The sequence below is a fragment of the Drosophila mauritiana genome, chromosome 2R (genome assembly GCF_004382145.1).
Source record: "Drosophila mauritiana strain mau12 chromosome 2R, ASM438214v1, whole genome shotgun sequence".
Classification (NCBI taxonomy): domain Eukaryota; kingdom Metazoa; phylum Arthropoda; class Insecta; order Diptera; family Drosophilidae; genus Drosophila; species Drosophila mauritiana.
This window is the reverse complement of record NC_046668.1, coordinates 12,116,094-12,137,389: the sequence shown is the minus strand read 5'-3', so window position 1 is coordinate 12,137,389 and position 21,296 is coordinate 12,116,094. Positions and strand designations below refer to the sequence as shown.

At 45.7% G+C, this 21,296-nt stretch overlaps 2 protein-coding genes across 2 annotated transcripts in view; one reads left to right on the top strand and one right to left on the bottom strand.

Moving 5' to 3' along the window:
• LOC117136420 (irregular chiasm C-roughest protein) overlaps window positions 1–21,296 on the bottom strand; it is a 117,212-nt gene that overhangs the window by 29,527 nt on the left and 66,389 nt on the right. The window contains exon 3 of the mRNA XM_033297331.1: window positions 4,630–5,393. Within this exon, the coding sequence (XP_033153222.1) occupies window positions 4,630–5,393 (764 nt within the window). The remainder of the gene's footprint in view (window positions 1–4,629; window positions 5,394–21,296) is intronic.
• LOC117136424 (parafibromin) lies at window positions 18,297–19,898 on the top strand. Its single transcript, XM_033297334.1, has 2 exons — window positions 18,297–19,133; window positions 19,336–19,898. The coding sequence occupies exons 1-2, from the start codon at window positions 18,372–18,374 to the stop codon at window positions 19,675–19,677; spliced, it is 1,104 nt and encodes a 367-aa protein (XP_033153225.1). The 5' UTR covers window positions 18,297–18,371; the 3' UTR covers window positions 19,678–19,898.

Below are 21,296 nucleotides of genomic sequence, written 5' to 3'. Positions count from 1 at the left end.
TAGGATACAAAATTCGTAAAAAATCTGTAAACAGAATATTTGTATGGTGCACTTCCGGTTCCGTTTGTGCATTTTGCCCGTTTTTGTTACAGCTTACGATTCCTTTGGTGTGTATATTTTTCAAATGCAGTGCAAATATTTATGCGTATATGAATTTCGCTTCCCAAAAATGTGGCAACTTCCCCCGCTCCGCGCGAATCGATGTGTGCGTGTGGCAACTTCCGGCGCGCATTTGCCGCAGTCGCCGCAACGGCCATTTGCAGAAAATTTATTAACCAACGGCGCATTTGACTGGCAACTGGCAAAATGGCAAACTGGCATTGGCCAACTGGCGAATGGCAATGGGGAAACTGGATTTTGCGTGCCTGTGCAGCGGGGCATTCAGTTGGAAATTTATGAGGTCGATGGCGATCCGAGGCTTTTTGGCATCCACTGCATCCACTTCCACTCCAACTGGCGTCCATAGTCCCGAGTCCACTGTCCAGTGTCCGCTGACCAGGCCTTTGGCACCTGGTCGTGTTGGATTTTTCTGGTTTGGCAGCATGGCCGCCGGACAAAAGCGTTAAATGAGCGTGGCAAATCCTTGTTTACAGCGACGAGCGTTTGGGCCGGATTACACGCTCGATTGTTTCGGGCCTCCCATTGTTGGCATCGCTGGCATCTCGCTGGCGATCCTCTGGCTGGGATTTCAGTGCTGTTTTTGGGTAATTATGAATTCAGGCGCCTTTGTTTTTCCAGGACGCAGGAGCGGGCGGACTGTGTGTTGTCAGCTGCGTCGATTCGCATAAATTGCTGAATATTTTGAAGGCGCACACACGCATAACTTTGCATAATTTGTGGCCACGTTATCGGTGGACAGTTGAGGGTTCTGTAATTCTCTAATTGCATTGTTGGCAAACTTTTCGGCGATTCGCCGCTTTACATTTAATTTTTTGCCTCGCAACGCCTTTGCATGAATAATGCATGGAAATTTATATTGTGCATTTTTCGCAATTATTTTAGCTGTAACATGCACAATCCTCTCATTTAATGGAAAATATAATAAATGACGCTTTTTTTTTGGGTACTCACTTCATTGAGATTCGTCGACAATTAGCTTCATGCTGCTACTGCTGCAGAAAGGGACTTTCCTTCAGCTGCAACCATTCCAAACAGACACTTATTTCCTCCGAGGGGAGCAACTGCATCCCAAGGAGCAGGAAGAAATGGCTACTTATATCTATCACTGGCTCGGAATTGCAAAAATCTTGTCAGCCAACATTGCTCACTGACTGTCGCGCTATCTGGCCCCCATCCTGCTGTTCTCGCAACCCATTCCCGTCCTGATCCTTGCCCGACCCACAGCCACTAACTTGAAATTGCTTTCGGCAAATATATTAGCCTCTTGATAATTTTCAACAATAAATTCCTTGGCACTCACACAAGCAGAGGAGGCAGAGGTCCTCTATCCTCGTATCCCGGCATCCTGGATGGGATGAACTCCTTTAGCTGTTATTCCCGCTCGGGGACTCTAATGCATTGTGCAACGCTCTAGAAAGTACAACAAAAGTCGCTCATGTTGCAAGCTGTCAGTGCAACACTTGTCGCATGTCATTGCCGCAGTTGCAATGCAATGGGTTTTGCAGTTGGAGTTGGGGTAGCTGAAATGGGGAGTGTGCGGCGTGGGAGCGAAAGACGAAAGTCAATGGGCACATGGAGCTACTGGGGATAATCACGAGATATATATATATGTATTTCTGCAGGCCAGGGAACTTAAAGCCTTGGCTCCAATTCAACTTGCAACGCGTTGCTGCGGGGTTTCTTCTGTATGCTGCTTTGAGGTAATTCTGTATCATTTATTATCGGTTTCTTCTTGCTCTCAATTTAGTGTTCTGTTGTAAGTCTTCAGTTTATTTTCCGTAAGTTCTTCTGTATCAATAATATAAAACTCTACGCTGTTTTCTTAGTTAGTTAGTTGTTAGTTAGTAATTTCTTATATGATCATCTATTCTATTCTTGAAATCCCTTTGACGTATTCATACATTTAACTGAAGATAAGTTCCCATTTGTTGCAGAGGAACTTTCCGAGAAGAAAAGGGCATTCAGGTGACGATGTGCTGATTTCTGTAATGACTCCCTTCCTGCAACACACTCTCACACATTGTTGCCGCATCACTGTTGTAATTGCCGCAGCCTGCTCGTTACTGTTGTTCTATCTCCCATTCCAGGATGCCCCAGCCTCGTCCTCGTCCACATCCTCATCCCCATCCCCGTCCCCATCCACATCCGCGTCCTCGTTCTCTTCTTCTTCGGCGCTTACACATGGCTGGCTTTTGTTTTAACACAACTAATACAATTGCACCGCTGGGAAATGTGCTGCGATGGCAGACGGAGATGCGAGATACACTGGATGGGATGGTTGCGAGATCCTGCTGCTCCTGCTGCATTGGCGTTGATTTTATTTGCCATCGGAGCACTCAGCGTTGGCAGGAACAGCCGTCGACCAGCGTCGACATTGTAACTAACTTAATAAACTTGTCAAAGGTACAAAGCAGGCGGCGTGTTAGCAACTTAAGCCCCGCTTTCCCGGCTTTTCCACTGCACCCACTTTCCCACTAAGTGCCACCGCATTGTCGCTCATTTTCATTTGGGATTTCTGAGGCTGACTGATTAATTTGCCGGCTTGATGTGATTTACGCTCTCAGTTGCACTTGCAACTTCAAGGCATCAGGACTCCGGGGAACCGAGCAGCCGAGCAACCGAGCAGCCAGCAACTAGCCCATTAATGCTGCGTCTTAAGTTCGCCCCTAATTGACTAATGGAGGCTTATCGGTGCAAGCCTGGCTGGGATTCATGGCAGCCGGGCGGGTTTGCGGGTTGTTGACCTTAAACGTGAGACCAGGGCCATAAATAAGCTTGCCAGCGCCACAAAGTGTGCAACAAGGCGGCTGCTGCCATAAAACTCCTATTTCCGTTGACTCTGTTGCCTGGGCTAAGGTTTATGTCTGGCAATTGTCGCAGGGTGAAAAATATGGCACTATAAAGCCAACAAATTGCCTGAGAAGACAACGCGGTTATGTATACCCTGTACGTTTGCCCCTAGCTAAGGATGTGACACATTTCTCACCAAAAAAAAAAAAAAAGAAGGAAAATTATAATGCAAATGCAATCACAGCGCTGACGCGTCTGCGAATCCCGGGTTCAAACTGCTGACAGGCAATTTAGTGGCTTCCCACGGAATATGGCATGCAAATGCAAATAACAACAAGTAGGCAAACAATCGCAGCTTGCGGCTCCAACAATGTTAGCCAGTTTTGCCCACAAGTATGCAACTCTTCGCCACCAGACACGCGTCGAGTTGCTAGTTGCAGCATGCACGGTGCAGGATGCAGGATGCAGGATGCATGTGGCAAGTGCAGTGGCAATAGCAGCCAGTCAACTGCCACAGACAACAGCAACACCAGCGGCAGCATCAACAACAAACAGCTCCAACACGAGCACAAAGTGGCATTGCTGTTGCTGCCGTGTTAGTTGCAACTATTATTTGCCCATCAACAACTTGGCCTGCCAGCTTGTTGTATTTACACCTGCCCAGGAGAGTACTTCGGTTATGGCCCACACATATTTGCACCTACCAACTTTGCCCTGCAAGTGTTCATGGCGTGCGGATCAGTGCTGTCGATTTGTGGAACTCGGAGTTGATCTGTTCCTTGTTGAATTCTCGTTTGCCTTTAGGATTTTAGGGTTTATTTCAAACAAAGGTTACATTTGTATCTACGTAAGCTTTAAATTAATGAACAAAGGGTAGAATGAAACCTAAATTCTATATTTGCTGATCGTCCCGCAGCACTATTGAAGATACCACTTGTGTTACAACTATTTAAGGTTCTACTCAGAAACTATATACTTACCAATATTGCTGTGCAAAAAGTGTATGGAAAACATTCTTAGCCCTCGGGGAAACTGTTATAATTGGATTACGCCGAGAGGTTTGTGCAACTGTTTGCGTTTGCAATTACAACTCAATAACTTTCGGCTTTGCAGGCGGGTTAACTTTTACCTCGTGTTTTCAGTTTTGATTTTTTTTTGTTTTTTTGTATTTGTCAGAGAAAATTCCATTACACAGGCATCATTTGTAGCCAAGTTGTGGGCGTTCTGGCATGGTAAAAAGTCGTAATTAGAAGCCCTCGTAGCTGCATAATGAGGCAATCGAGCAAAAATGCGGCACTCGAAAGATGAGCTCTGTGCCGGGGCTTTTGACATCAGAAACTATCAAATAATAACGATTATCCTATTTGCATAATGCGGCAGTTAAGCGACAAAGGACCAGAGTCAGACACAGAGCAAAAGCCCTGCCACTCGAGACGTCTCGGCCAGAATAGGAATAAAGCCAGGAGGAGCCAGCCAGCTAGCCAGCCAGACAGCCAACCAGCCAACCAACCAGACAGACAGACAGATAGACAGTGAGACAGACGGAGGGAAAAACAAAGAATAAAGACGGGAAGTGGGCAAAAGAATGCAGAAGGCTAAGAATGCAATTAAAGTCAGCGCAAGTTGGCAGCTTCTGACAGCTGAGAGGCTCTTCGCAGGAGCTTAAGCTGTAAACGAGGGGTAAACTCTTCGCAAGAACTGTCCCGATGCCCAACTCACCTGGCCATTCTTGTACCACATGCTGGTGGCAATGTCCAGATCCACCTCGCACATCAGCTTGATCTCGGAGTGCTGCTCCGCGTAGACCACGGACATTTCCTCCGCCTCGTAGGGATTCGGAGGCACTGGTCGCAGGGGCAGGACTCTGGGCTCCAGTGGACCGTCGTCCTCCTCCTCCTCCGCCTCCTCGCGGCTTTTGCGCGCGATTAGGTCACTAGTGCTGGTGCCACTATCGAACTCCTCCACATCGTCGATGATGATCACCGGCTCCTTGGGCTTCGGCTGCATATCCTCCGGCGCCAAATGGAGCGTGGATCGCGGCCTCTTCGCCTTGCTTTCATTGATGAGCGAGCTCCTGGTGGCCGAGGAGCTGGAACTAGTGGCCTGGACTGTGGTGGCCACCGCGGTGGAGGTGCTCGTGGAGCTGGGTGCCCGCAAAACCGAGTCCAGCTCATCCTCCTCCGTCTCGCGGCGCTGCCGTTGCCTGGCCTCCTTGTGCTGCACAGCGCGGTGGGCTTGGTGATGTGGCTTCAGCTGCGTCCGCCACTTGGCCCACTTGGCCTTGGCCTTTTGGCAGTTTTTGGCGCATTTTGCCGGCTTACCGCCGCCATGGTGGTCAACTACCTCGTCGGCCGGCTCGGCTGATATGCTGGGCCAACTGTGACTGCTGGAGCTGCTCCTGCTGATGACTTCTCGACGCTCGGAGGGCTTTGGCTTCTGCACTGACTTGGCATTGATATTTTGTGGTTGTGTGTAGGTGGTACCTGCAATTGAAAGGCAAGCAGATCGATGGGTTAGAAACACAGTGAAAAAATTGGATTATATTGGTTTGCAAATTTGGAAAAGTAAACGTTTTAGGAAATCCCTATTCTGGAGTAATTTTTCATCTTTATTTTGGTATGAAAGGTTCTTTACACTATAACCAATGTAAAGCTCATAAAAGGAGCATGTTTTAATATGACAATTAGTGAGCTATATCCTTGTGTCAACAGGCAGATGAAAATTATCCGGATTTGGTGACTGTGTACCTGTGTGCACTGGAATTCCTGGGTTCCAAAGGGCAGCCGGAGAAAAATGATTCAAGGACAACTTATGCCGAGTGGGAGTATCAATTACATCGACTTGTCCCATGTAGAATGCATTCTGGGCTCATGCATTTATTTACGAATTTTCGCAGGACAAGCGGCCAGTAGCATTGATTGAAAAGTATGAGGAGGGATGGCCCCAGTATCCTTTCGAAATGTTTTCTCTATGCATGCAAATCCTGGCCTAATCTCCTGCACTTTCAAAGCTATTTTCATGCCTAGCTCTGTGCCCCCAGTTTGTTGCTCTTTGACAACTCTGCTTATTGTCTCCTTCAGATTCAGATTCAGAACCAGGTTCGGCTTTTCCGACCCCGCCTCCTGCCATTGTCGTTGTCTTTCTACTGGCTGGCACTCCTGTTGTTGTTGATAAATTTACACAAGTGTATGACAAGCTTTCAAATGGTAATTAATATTCATCTGAGACGAGCAACGGAGTTGAAGGTGGAGCTCGGGTGTGGAAAACTCCCTTAAGCCGAGAGTATTCTGTGTTCCCGTTCCTGCATTTTGCGATCCGAAAGTCAACTGTAGCCGGCAGCTATCAGATACACTGAGAGCTCAAATGCCCATGCAATTCAATCCGAAACATACACTTAATATATTCATTGCAGCTATTGCTGCTACAGAAAAGTAAGTGTCTGAAAGTATGCTACATTCCTTTAGTTGCGTGGCAAGGAGCGAGTTTTTTTACAGCATGCTTTCGGGCACCTCTGTAAAAAATGTAGGAAAAATGATTTTTTCTCCTCGTGTGAAAATGCGGAGCCAATGTCTGTGGCTAGCTGACAAAAGCAGATCTAGCCCCGGGAATTGTCTGTGAGCCCTTTCTTCGCCCCCTTTTTTCTGACCCCCCTTTTTGCGCCCCACTCCCATGCATTTCTCATTGTCTGGCTGGCGCTTTTGTCTCCAGCCCTTTTCTCGTTTGCTGGGCGTTACTCATCTCTAACTGGGCTGCCTTGTTGGCTTTGTGTTTGTAGCTAAATTAAAGTTGTCATTTTTCAAGTGAACGCACAAAAGTGTGCAATGCGCCTAATAAATTTCTGCCTGGCATATCCTGTTATTCGGCCGGCCGGCTCCCATAGGCATAACTAAGGGCGGCTCTGTGCGGGGTTAGTTATGTACTAGTCGTAACTCCCTCACAAACACACACACACTCACACAGCCGCAGAGGAGCACACACATATGAGCGCTAAAATGTTTTCACAACAGCTTAAAAGTCGGCTACACTTTTGGCGAGGAGTGTGTGTGTTTGTTTGCATGGCAGCAGTAGTTGTTTGTGCTGTAACTTAAGTTGTAAATGAAGATTGCGTCGGAAATTGCACAGAACTGACGTTGGCTGGCTTCGTCTTCGGGCGCGCCACGCCCACCGCCAACCGCCCACTAGATGTGCGTGCAAATTTAATGAAGCTGCCACACACACACACACACTCACACTCTGGCAAACACTCGAGCATGCTCAAGCTTCCAGCTTTTCTGTGGCATACGCTGCACCGCATAAATTTCTGGGCAGGATGGGGGGGCTGGCGAAGTCTGGAGCACTTGGAGTGGGTTGTTTGACAGTTGATAAAACGCCGGTGCTTGACAACAATCAAACGTGCCTTCCACACTCTGCTCATTAGCCGCCCGCGGCTGTTTAATTTGGCATCGAAAACAAGTTTGCTAACTTTATCGGATCATAAAGAGCATACTTTTTGTTTTCCCATAACTTTTAAGCTATGCATAACGATAAATTAAACTAATATTCCTTGCATTTTATGCGCTCAAAGTAATTTCAAAACAGTTTATACTTTATTTACGCACCACACAATTTCCATTTCGATCGAATTGTGGTGGAATTGTGCAACCAATAGCGTACTTAAAAATGCACCCATAAATTAATTGCTTGCCTTGAGGCGATGTCAGCCGCTTAATTGCATTGTTTTTCAAACATTTTGCGGGATAATATTGGTTTTCGATTGCCCTCATAAATCAGGCTGTTTTACGCAATAATTGCAAATAATTTTGTGTAAAAATCGCTCCGCTTTCCAGGCCTTCGCACACATGACAATTATGGCAGTTCAATGGAGCATTACGTGCGGCCTTATCAATATGCAAAAAAAGCCATGTACTTTTATGGACTGACAAAACGATGGAGCTATGGAGCGATGGAGCCATGGAGCCATGGAGCTATGGAGCTACGCGCCTAAGGGCGGAACGGACAATCAAGCGCTGACATAATTACGCGTTCGTACATGGGTTCTATATGCATATATGTCGGTCCGATTACTGGCAGATCGGCGAGTGTGGATGCCTGTCACATTTTACTGGCAAAAATTTCATCGATTTTCCGCTTTTTCCCCGTCGATTTTTTCCACGTTCGCCCAGGCAAACATGCAAATGACATCGAGTTGAGTTTCATTTTGTGGCAGTTGAGTTTTTTTGCACAATATCAACATTAATTTAATGCACTCCAATCCTCGTGTTTGTGTTGTCTTTAATAATATTATTTTTCTGTAAATGCCAATCGCGCCAGCAGGGCTAATTGAAAGGCAAAATGGGGCTTACTTTGTAGAATCATAAGTTGGTCTATTGACGTTGGATGCATTGTCCCCAGTCCGTTTCTAATTAAGTCCTGCTCTCATTGCAAATGCCTATTTGCATTCCGAGTGTTTACTTTTTCTCCAGACTTAAGCACTGGAAACAACTAAAAGGTTGCTTTAAAGTGGGATATTTAGTTTTAACTTTTAACACTATTATTGCTATCAACTTATGAAATGCCTAAGAAAGTAGCTAATTGTTTTACCAATTGATAATTTATTACTAAAGGTAATGTGTTTTTTTCTCTCTGTAAGAATTTCCTTTCGACTTGGCTTACAACCTCGCAACCAGCTAGGAATCACGGGCCAAACATTAAACAATAACTCGACGGGGCAGTCAATACCCTCAGCACAGCTTAAGTCGACTTGGTTCGCTTGCATTTTCCTCGGCTTTCCCTCCGTTTTCCCACATTTTCCGCCACTGTCAACAGAACGCCCCTCGTTATGCAACACATGTGCACATGTGCGTGAGTGTGTGTGTGCGCATGAGAGAGTGAGCCTTGCACAGAGCGTTGATTAGGTTAATGTCCTTAAGGCATAAGAACAGCTGGCAATCCGCCTTCTCCATGACCAGGAGCACCCCCTGCCCGCACCCTCAGCACGAATCCTGAGCAGCTTATGGCATTCCTAGCCCCACTCCGTGCGAGTGGTTGGGTGGCGCAGTGGTGCAGTGGTGCAACTTGCACCTGGTGAGACCAAAGAGGCGACTCCTGCTAGCAGTCGCTTGCATCGTGCATTGTTTAAGTTCCACAACGTCGACAACTTTGCCAACCGCCACTTAATGCAAGCGCCGAGTTCACAGGCAGTGGTCCTCGGCACCAGCGGGATGGGGTTCTGGGCAGGGGGCGTGGCACGACTGCACTTTGCCTGGTATGCGGTGGCGGCTTTTGCGGCCAGCCAGCAAACAGCAGGGGCACAAGCATCGGAGGCAGTGGAGTCATCGGAGGCAGGATCGGTGGCAACTGAACGGGCGAGTACTGTGTGCTCTGCACACCCCCTCATTACTGCTATTGGCAACTAAAAGCCTTTTAATCGCTCCTGAACGGCCTCAGAGAATTATTGTGCGAATCTAGATACTTATTCGATGCGAAGCTTCTTGTTGTCGAGAAATTAATTGACATCCTACCACATTTTGCTGGCTTCACTGAATTTTACGTGTTCCATGTTATTAACCAGAATTGCTGAGATAGCTCCTTGGCAGCCTGAATGGATCAATTTGGCACTTAATAATAATGCACGCTGGCATTAATTGGGAAACTGTGTCCTGGGAAGTCCTTGAAGAGCATTCATAGCCGGGCTTAGCTTTTATCCCAGAAAGAAACCGAGTCTGAAATAAATCCCAAAACATTTTGCCAGCTATTTTGGTTACGTGATGCTTTTTCCAGTCCCTTTTGACCAAGTGAATGGGGTGAGTAGTTGTGTAGTCAAGTTTTTTACGATTATGCATGCTGGAGGACTGACTCGTGCGACCTGCCACACAAGTATGTGGCTATTAGAGGGAACTGCCACTTTATTGCACTGGCGGCATGCAGCCTCATTACACAAACACACACAGATGCACACTAGTACTCACACACACGCAAACGGAAGGCGAGGACAATGTCGGCGACATTTACACAATGTCAACTATGAAGGCAGCACGGCAAGGCGGTGCAGTTGCTATCCTTTTGGCCAGGTGCGTTGTCCTGCCTCGTCCTCTGCTCTGCAATTGTGTCAAATTAATTGTCAACTGTTGTCGCTCCGCTCTACTTTACTATCGCCCCGTCTCTCTCTCGACGGCATGTTGCCCTCTCTATCTAGCCGCCACACATGGACGGCCCGTGCTGCATGTTGTGCGCTTTGTGTGGCTGTCTCTGTCGTCTGTTTGATAAATTGCATTTAATGGCTGCCGCCAATTAAGAGCAATTTTTGCTGCCGTTGCTGCTCCGCATTTCTGTTTTTCCAGTCCAGTTTTTGCCAGTCCCGTCCAGCTTGTCCCCTTTTATTTTGCCCCTGTTTCGGTTCCAGTTCGGTTCCTGCTCGGCAGTTGCTTTCAATTTGGCCGGGTTGCAGTTTTAAAGTGACACCAGTATCCCAGCCACATCCTGGACTTGGCCTGCAAGCGAGCGGGCCTAATAGAAATTGATAGCTGCCTCAGGACCCGAGGATCTCCACAGCTCCACAAGCCCACTAACCCTCCCACCCAGTTGACCACGTTCGCCGGCCATATTTCTCACTTCAGCACGCGCAGCATTACAAAAATTAGATAAAACATTACTGGTCCTGGTATATTAAATGCAAGAAACTCGTTGGTCGGGTCATTTACCGTCCATAAAAAAGAGAAAGAGCCCCTATCTGCCCGTTTCCGCGCGGCCTTTTGCCGCTCCTATTTCAGCCATCACGACTTCTCTCGTATTATTTATGTCGCCGGGCGACTCTGCCAAAAAGGTCGGCACTTTGTTCCTTCAGCCTTGGCGGGGCTTTATAGTTGGGGCATTTCTATTTTGGCATTCCCCGGGCATTGAAGCTCTTGGATGCCCTTTTTTTCTAAGCGGAAATCTAAATAATCAATTTATTGCTTTAGCACAAAAATAATAAAAAAATTAAGTAAATAATTTGAAATAAGTTTGGTTTTACCAAAAGGATATCATTGCACTTCACAGCTTAGTAGTTCTATTAAGATTAAATATGTCTTCAGTTAACTTTTTAAAAGTTACAGGTAGATATTGATATAAAATTCAACTAAGAAACTTCCTTAAACTAAAATCACAATTTATAAATATTCATCTGCTTCAATGAAAATTCCAAAAATTATACGATTTGTTTAAAATGCTATACCATGTTCTGTTTTCATCAAATTTGTTATTTGGCGAAACACAGTGACTGCAGTCAGAGCATTCGCACATCCCGCCAGCGGAGACGATGTCCTGGCGCCACTCGCCGCTGCTGGTCATTAGGCGTAGCATACTTAGCGACTACGTGCTGTGACCAGCGCCAACCGCAAATTAAGTATACGCCGCGTTGCGCCAGCGCCTCGAAGTGTGCTGCAGTTTCGCAGTGGCTGTGCAAACAAACGCTGAGACAACAAACAGCGAGTGGTGGCGCAGCTATTGGAGGAGGTCCGTCCGACCAAAAAAGCAGCAGCGGCGGGGCAGTCAAAATGCCAGCGATGTCCTGACGTTGTCTCTCTATGCGCGCAAGAAGTTCCATTTTGTTTGTGCCTCCTTTTGGCTGTTTGTTTGTTCACTCCGAGTCCTGCCACTCCGCCCCCCTGCCTCGTCCTGCCGCTTGTGCCCGCTGCCCTGAAAGAGCATGAATTAAGCGCCAAAAAATGTGCGCGGCACGTAAATAACTCCACACAGTCGCGTTTTGGGCGTTTTTTCGCAGCGAGGTGGCACGTGACCAAATTTCGATGGCAACTTTGTTTGGGGATGCGCTCCCGACTTTATCATGTTTTCATTTCGCGGCGTTGGCTTTTTAATTTGTGCACATTTAACGGCGGACAGACGGGGGCGGTGCGCATTTCCTATACTATTTCTATTTTTTTTTTACCTCCAGATGTGAGTGCAATTTTTTCTGTCAGTGCTTTTGTGCTATTTGTTTTGCAGGAGCAAATTAATGCAAATAAAACGGCGAGACGTGCAATAAAATGCTGTTGTTTTTGTTAATTTTAGTTATTGCACAAGTCTGCAGCATAATTTATTTACTTGGGCTTTGACTTTGGCGCTTTTGGTTTGCCGACTATTTTTTCACCGTTTCGCCGTAGCTGTTTTTATGTGGCGTTGGGAAATGCGCAATTAAAATGATAATTTTCCACAGTGGCACCAACACCAGGACCAACACCAACACCAACACCACCGCCACCAGAACCACTGTCAGTTTTTGGCTGCAACTGCATTTCGCACGTACAGTGAATTATAACCTGCCGCATAAAAGTATGCTATAATTTAGCGCTTAAATGATGCGTGCTCGGGTGCTTCATAGCTATGCATAGTTGCCCGACCATAGTTGTTGCCGCACTTTGCCATTTCCCCTGCCGAAACCTGGTTGACTTTATTGCATTCCTAGCACCCGACCATTTTTTATGTGCTTTAATTAATTCGCCTGACCGCTGGCCCCGCAGGGGAGCAGGCGAAGAGCTAAGCTGGAGAAAACAAAAAGGCAAATCTTATTAACTTTGGCAGACGCCCCCGCCCACTGCTCCACTTGCACACAAATCCAATAAGACAGCTGGGGGAATGGGTCAGCTGGCAAAAAATTCGCATTCAATAAAAATCAATAATCAAAGGCGAGGGATGAGAATGTTAGCCTGATGAAGAAATAGCCGTAATGCTTTGCTTATTACCTTCCAATTCATTAAACGTGCCGTCAAGCCGACCGACCACTTGAATCCTTCTTTCGGGCGGAATTTCCCTCCCTCGAATGGTCAGCCCTTTTCACTTTCGCATCGATGTGGAAGTGAAAAAAACTGCTAAGGTTTTTTTTTAGCTTTTCCTGAGTGATTGAGGAGCACTTTGTGCGTGTGTGTGCGAGTTTTGATTGTCTCTACGGTTCACTGATTTATTTTTGGCTCACAGGATCTAGGTAAAAACAATAGGGATTTTATACAGTCTCGGCAAATATTTTTTAGCTAATGTGACAGCAAATTCAAGCTATTTGCTTAGAAAAATGAATAAATAGATTTTAATTAAAAGATAAATAATTAAATATTTTTATTGAGCCGTGAAACGATTGCCTCACGAGCTTAATGCTTTCTATTGTGCCAGCTAGTGTTGCTTATTTTCTGACCATGCCCTAAAGTTCCCATTTAAATCAATAAATCACTCGAGCTCCCAGTAAGCCCAAGCCCAAACACACATCCATTCAGAACTAAAACTAAGCACAGACAACAAAGCCCATGCAGACCCATCCAATTCCGATTTCACTGCCAGGCACATTCAATCATTTTTACACCCTCCAGAACAGGGTCCTATCAGGCGTAAATAATCAGGAACGTTGGCAAAATAATAAATACATGTGTGTGTGTGTGGGGGTATTTTGTCTGGCGCTGCCTTGGCTCCAATGGTTAGTTCTCTGCTGACCAATCAGTTGGCATTAATGGCCTGGCCCGGCGAGGCACTTAGACTCACTTGAAGTGGCATGAAAAATGATGCAGCCGCTGGCCACAGTCCACCTTTTGCCTTCCTCAAGCAACAACATGAAAATAAATATTAAATAATCATTTATTTTCATAAAAAAAAGCGGTGTACGGTTTATTTTTTCCATTTATTGTTTGCTTTTATGTTTGTTTGCCTTCACTTACGCACACACACCTCCCACGCCGCACAACGGTGCGTATGCGCGATATGCCATGAGAGGTGGAAACGCCTTCCTGCTTAACGCCTCAGTGCATTGGCTTTTGGTTGGGGATTGAGGGTACGAATCGGTGGCCCAGGAACCAGGTCAGCCTATATGACCAGCGGCAAACTTAACGGTTTATTGTTCAAGGTGTTTAAGAGGCATTTATGCGATTTAATAAATAAAATATCAGCGTTTTGATCTCGCTGTATGTTATTGTTTTAACGTTAGGAATTTATTGATGGATATTTCCCCTTTAAATTCTAGCATTTGCCTGCCATTTTAGCATTGACTCCCATTCCAAACTATCTATTTGAAAGCAACAAGCTGCAGCATCCCACAGCATTCCTCACTCTGTCACTCGAAGCCGCAAAATGCGGAAAATTGTGCTAAATGTTATGCGAAAATGCACAAATTACCGGCAAGGTGAGTGCTGGAGCCGAGCAGCACCGAAAAGTAGGTGCTCGACAAAATAAATTTTAATAAACAGAGCGCATACATCAAACGACAGACAAACGCACACAGCTGCACGCTGCCACACACACTTGTGCACGTAATTGGCGGCAAAACAATTAGTAGCATTTTGCAGTTTACAGTTGCTGCACACACCATATAACCCTCTAAAATATTTTACACCAAACTGCACGTGAGTATGCACTGCAAAATAGTGAGTAATGTAATGTATTTTAAATCTATAAAAAACATGGAATTTATATGTACTATAAGATGGAGTGAGATTTACTTATTACCCTACTTTATTACTGTTATAAAACCTTTATTTTTTCTAAGCTTTATGCTTTATTTTCCAGTGTAGTAGCTGCAACAAAAGCTGACGAGCTGACTAAGTGGCAAATGTGATGAGCTTTTGGCCAGAAGCGCAGACAGACAGACAGTCTGAGCTGAAGAACAGGTGGCAGGTGAGCTGGTAAGAGCCCGAAAAGCGTTGAAACTTTTGACACACTTGGCAATTGAAATGCATTTGAAGAGCAAAAAAGACCGCCTACTTTCCGTAATAAATTACGGTAATTTAGGGGAAGCGAGAGATACATCGGCATTAGCATACGTGCGCATATTGTTAAAGAGCGAAACGAAACGAGTCGAGTCAAAGGAAGCTGGCAATATGTGTGTCGCAATTTCCGTTTGAAGTGCACTTCCTGTCAGCCTGCAAATGTCATGCTAAACTGTGAGTCGCAGGGACACTCGCAAGAAAAACCAACTTATAACTAAGAAAGTTATCGTAGCATATTCTGAATTGGCATATTTTATGTTTAAGATGCCAGAAATGTATACACTTTTGGGATATCATTTAAAGTTTACCTCAACTTCAACCATTCATATGATGTTATCTGGTTATTTTCAAAAGTGAATAGAACATTTTTTCTGAGTGCGTGAAGTTGCAGCTGCTCGTCAAGGTTGACTCGTTGATTGCCTGAACAAGTTCTGTTGAAAGGAAAGACTCAACTCAGCTCTGGCTTAATGGAAAAGTCCCTGGGAAGAATGCGTACACGTGTGGCCCACTTATAAAGTCAACTGATTAAAGCTGGTGATATTCCAGCGCTTTAGAAAATCGATATAAATGTTCTGTCATAACCCATGGTAAAATAAATTTCAGAGTTTCCGCTTAATTTCGTGTGCTGGCATCCGTTCTCGGATTCAATTTTGTGGGGAAGTTGCAACAGCTGCTTGCAGTTGAAGAAAATCAAATTGAATAAAAAAGTTTCTCTCTGGCCAAGTGGCCCCTGCGGGCGGAAGTGCCAAGAGTCGGACCACATGGTGAATGCTTGATATTTCGCTTTCGCAAAGCGAGATGACAGGCAGCAACTGGCCACTTGAAGTGCAACTGTTGCACATCAAACAGCCATCAAAATGTGCAAACATGATGGAGAGACATCCAAGTGGACACGCCGGCAATGGCAACGGAAAGATACTAGAAACTAGATACAGATTGCAACTGCGGCTGCAGTAGTCGAGATGTTTTTCCGTTTTTTTTCTTCGTTTTTCGAAAAACTTTGAAAAGGTTGGCGGACTCTGTGCTCCGGCATATGAGGTATGTGTGTGAAACCCAGCACAATCAAGCACACAAACAGACCTCCAGTTCATATACGCCGTGCAGCCTGTCACTCACATTTGAAGTCCTCCCGACGTGGTCGAGATTCGCCGTGGGAAACAACTTGATCGGAACTCGGGGTCCTTGTGCGGACAAAGGACGAAAGGGGGTCACTGAAATTGATCAGCAGTGCCGACACTATTTGCCCACTTAACAGACGTAGTTCCATTCTCCATCCTACGGCTTCATTGCACCTTCAGCCGAAGCCAATCTCATTTCCATTAAATTGGCCTGGCCTGGCATGCGCACATGAATATGCTCCGAATGCGAAAACATAATGGAAATAATTCGCCAAGGAAAGTAATAAAGTGTCAGCCTTGGAAGGGAGCCAAGCACACATATGTGCACAGGGAGAAATGACGGAGACAATTCCATATAAATTATTTATAATAAATCTTGTAATATTAAATACTTAACTTTATTTGTGGAAGATGAGGCATTGTAATCTGTAAGCAGATAGCCTTTTTTGCTATATAGCTTATGTAGTTTTTTGCTCAGTGTAGTAATGCATGTGAACCTGGTTGTCTTGTGTGTGCGCTTGCATGTGTTTGTGCCCCAATGGCGCTTTATAGTTATGCCGTTGGTCCTCGTATTTGTTTAGTCCGGCATTTTATTTTTACTGTTTATAAGCTGACAAAATTGTTTTTCCCCTCTCTCGCCGCCTGCTCGTCCGCCGAGGGTCGTGTGCCGTAAACGGGCCAACGCTGCGGCTACGTAATAAAACGAGGGAGCCGCAAACAATAATTGGCCATGGTTCGTTCGGGAGGGGGAATTTTTGATGGCCTTGTCTTGTCACTGAGGCGAAATTAGTTGCCAGTTGTGGATGCTGGGTGGGGTGGGGCGATCGCCGAAGGCGGGTGAAACTCACTTTTCCCATTTCCCTTCTGCCGGCTTTTCCATGCTTTGATGCGATTCCATGCACTTGGGTGCAAATCGCTGGCCAGCGATGATTTCATTTCCCCGCGGGCAGAATGGCTATGCGTGGTCGCATTCTTCTCTGATTAAATTTGAAGTTATGCACTCGCATCTCGTGTTCGCTCCGCTGACTCTTTGCGAAAAAGAATTGTGAATGGAAATTCTAAAAAGGGCATTCCCTATCTATGTCAGTGAGCCATTCTTTTCAATTTCAATTTCCCGCATTGTTTTCGGTTTTTCTGGTCAACGTGGGCCGTTGAATAAGGTTTTTTTTAAAGCTTTCCTCTCGCTACATGAAATATAAATCCGAAAAATGTGTCTGTCGTTCAAATACGCCCATACCATAACGTGTTTTTTTTCGCCATATTGCCATAAACTTAATTAGTGCTGAGCCGAATGAGCAATCAGATCATCCTGGCCATTCCCGTCGGTTTAATTAACACGCCAAAATGCCGTAGACGTAAGGTGAGCCCTTCGGTTCATCGCGTTTTTTATGCCGCATTCTTAACGCGGCCGCGCCGGAAAAATGGAAAATATGCCGGGAAAAGGCTAGGCCCCGCCAGTTGGCAATACAATTTGCCGTGACAAATGCGGCCATAAACAAAAATGGCGACAACGATGCCGCTGCCACAGCCGCCAATCCGCCATTCAGACATTTTCTAGTGCAGCGCCAGCGACAAAATGGCTGCCACAAGAGTCTGGATGAAAATTTCATTTCCCAAGCTGCGATGGCGATGGCGGCGACCTTTCACGGTATTTATCACACGCGAAACGAAACCCGTCTACAATGCCACCCGCTCGTTTTCGTTTTTGGTAATGAAATTTCGCTTTAGCAATTACGGGCATCCCCCTCGGGCCATATACACACACATAAATACATATGCACGTACATATATAGCTGCGATAACTGGGGAATCCAGCCAGCTAATAGCTTTTGAGGCGAGCTGGTTGGCTGGTTGGCTGGGAAGACTGGCTGACTCGATGGATGCATAAATTATGATGGGAACACGAGTGGCCTACCCCTCCACCCCTCCGCCATCCTATTGCAGAAATCAATTTCAGGCTTCGGCGGCAAAACAAAGCGATGCTGGGTAAAAATGCAAGAAACAGCCGAGCGGAGGAAAACAGAAACAAAATTTATAAAAATATTTTCATGCCTTGCAGCTAAAATGTTATTAAAGTCAATAACATAAAGCCGGGACAATTCCTTTTGCCATGCTTTTACCAGGTCGAGGGTGAGGGTGAGGGTGAAATTTTGTCAAATAAAAATAGCTTACAAATAAAAACAACTCGGGGCGGAAAAATAAAATCATCGGGAACGAAGAGGAGCGGGACGAACAACTGACCAAGGCAATGTAATAAAAATAAATAATGGCTTTGACAAAAAATAAACGATGGCTGCGAGAAAGTTTGAATATTTATGAGTTTTTTATGTGCCAACAAAGGAGGTGAGCCAAGAAAAATCGAGTTGTACAGTGAAACTCATAACAACGGAGCAATTTGGCAATTTGAATTCATAGAATTTTCGATTGAAATATGCAATTAGTATGACCGTGTAGCTCGATAACTCAAACTGAAATTTGACAGCACTTCACTTCAGAAAATAGCTTGCTCTGAACTTTTAATCGAATCAAGCCTTTTAGCCATAAAATCATTTGCTGTCAGAATCGAAGTTTGTATCGAAAAAAGCATATAAATTTTAACAAGCTTGAATTTGAGTGCCCTAATCAAGCGTGAAAATCAACCGAAATGGATCCTATCCTAAAGACCCTTACCGAGACCATGACCGTGGAGGCCATCGCTATCATCAAGGCCAAGCGCTTGGCTATGAAGCAGAGCGTCAATATGAACGCCATGGAGATGAGGGCCCAGGAGCGGGAGATGCGTCGCATGTCGGATAACATGCAGAAGGAACTGGGCAAGCGGGCCATGGAGCGGGAGCGACCGTGCCGCGTTTTCGAGGAACAGCTGCTGGGCGAAAGGGAGATGACGACTGCTCAGAAATACCTCAAATTGTTCAACGATTCCAAGATGCGTAGCTTGGACCACACGTGGTCGGAGTTATCAGCGACAGCCATTGAGGAAACGATGGACATGCCGGAATTGCCGCCCCAGCCGGAGATCATGACAGAGCCGCCTAGGCGGAAGACCAGGTACAATCGCTATGGCCAGGAGAAATTCCTCACGGATCAGCAGGAGTTCGCCATAAATCCGCAGGGCAGCAACTTGGAGAAGGCCGCAACTTTTCTCGAAAGTCAACAAGACAAGCAGCTCAACAGGAACGATTCTGAGAGTAAGGAAATCATTGAAATACCGAAGCACGACAGCAAGGGTCGCGGCCACTCGAAGCTTTACTCACGGATGCCCATCATTGTGGTTCCACCTACAAAGACCAGCATGGTCAACCTGTACAATATCAAGAAACTGCTCCAGGACTTGCGCTACTTGAATGTGGCTGATGTGCCTGGTGAAATTCAACTCAAGGAGGTCATAGTCGAGCACCAATTCCAGGTGGGTTAAACTATAGTAATAATTCATAGTATTAGTTACTCATATAAGTACACTTTTCTGCGCTCTTCTACCTAATCCCCTGATGCGGTGGAGAATGAGGAATTTTTCATTCTTCGCTAATAGTTACGGCTAGCTTTCTATGCCTGGTAGAATTTCTAATAAGTGCATGCCTGGTCGGTGGATTAATTACCTTTAATTTCAGAACGAGACTGTGAGCTACCGGGTCATCGACAACGTGGCGCGCCTGACCCCCGTCGAGTGGGATCGTGTGATCGCCGTGTTCGCCATGGGACCACGCTGGCAATTCAAGGATTGGCCGAAGGGCGCTAACCCCGCCGCCATCTTCCACAAGCTGTGCGCCTTCCATCTGCACTTCAAGCATACGCCGATGTCCAATGAGCTGCGCAAAATGCAGGTGCACTCGCTGGCCCTCTCGCCCTACGAGCGCCACTCGGACAGCGGCATCCTGATGGAGTTCTGGAACAAAGTGGACCAACACATGGCCGTCCATGCCCGTCAGTTTGCGTTTATCTGGCAGGAGTAGGGTGCTCGTGCTTACTTTCCCCCTGGCGCACATACATACATAGATGCCAGATAAGCAGGGAAATCAATAAGTGAAATTGAATAAGCCAGAACAAAGGACGAAGGACAAAGACACACAACACACGCATACACACACACACACATGGGGCGTTGCTGCGTTAATAAAAAGGGAGCGGAACGGGCGCATCAGAGAAATATATCACGTTTGTATAAAAATCATATAAAAACGTTGCGAAAACTGCAAACTTGGCAAGAAAATTAAGAGCACAAACAAGTCGGAAAATGGGGGAAATTCGGATGGCAGTGGCGGCCGGGGGCGGGGAAACTTGGCACGCGTGAGACAAAAGCTAAATGACACACAAAGGAGCAGTTGTGTGCGTGTGTGACGCTATACTTATGTAAGTCACTGTGCGTCCCACAAAACGTAAAGCTGTCAACGGCATTCAGAGAGTGATGGTGAAAACAGAAAAATGGGGTGGCGATAGAGCACGGGGCTCTATAAAAATCGCTGGGAAAATGACAATTTTTATGCACCACATACGCACACACATGTGTGTGTCTAATGAAATAAACTAAGTGCCAAGGCATTTGCATGTGGGTGGGCTTTTCGAGATGAAGCAATTGGCAGGCATTTCAGGCAAATGCACTAAGCTTGGATTCTGAAATCATTTATAAAACAATAAATTTAGTTTCACGAAAGTCGATGGACTTGTGCTGTCTCATTCGCTACATATTTAGAAGACTGAAGGATAATTCACCTAAGTGCCAAAATAATCCAATAATCCAATACATTGCCAGCGCTCTAAATGGAAAAAATGTAAGTAAGACCTTAATCTTTCAAAACAATTTAAATTGCTTGCTTCATCCCAGTGCCTTTAGGTTTCCGTGTAAGTAGCTGCAGATTATTTACCAACTTACGCAACGCATACAAGAAGGCGGCAGGTCCTTTTCGTCCTTACCAATGCCAATCGTCCCGCCTCTATGGGCGTGGTCGTGTGTGGACAAATCGAGTTTCGCCACCAATATTCAATTTTATAAATTGAAGCAAAGTGAAAGCGAAAAAGGCAATGTGGAAAAGAAATTGAGTTCGTGCTGGCAAAATGTATTAAACTGAGTTTTCCACACGAGCCTGACTGACGTTGGGTTGATTCAAGCGATAACATTTTGGATTACATCATCGAGAGCTCGAGATGGTGAAGCCGTGCAACTTAGGAGATATCTTAAGATAGAGTCTGCCCTATATTAAACGCAGCTGTTTGCTAAAGTGGGCGTACAACTAATGCAAGGACAATAAATTAACAAAATGGGTTGGCAATAAATTCTCGAAATTTGCATTCGGAGAACCCACACAAAATCCCTTCGCTGCTCGGATTCAATTGCAACTGCCATCGACAAAGCCACCGAGTCTTCTCTTCAATTTCCCTCCAACGAATTGGACATAACTTAGCCCCAGTTGACAGTTGCTTTACTTTGCATCCCCAACTGATATAAATCCTCTGGCAGCGCTATTTTTCGGGATTAAGCACACATTTTTTGCAGTTCGTAGTCAACAAGCTGAAGCCAATATTAATGAATTGACCACTTAACAAGATTCACTCCACGAAAGAACTGAAAATTGAA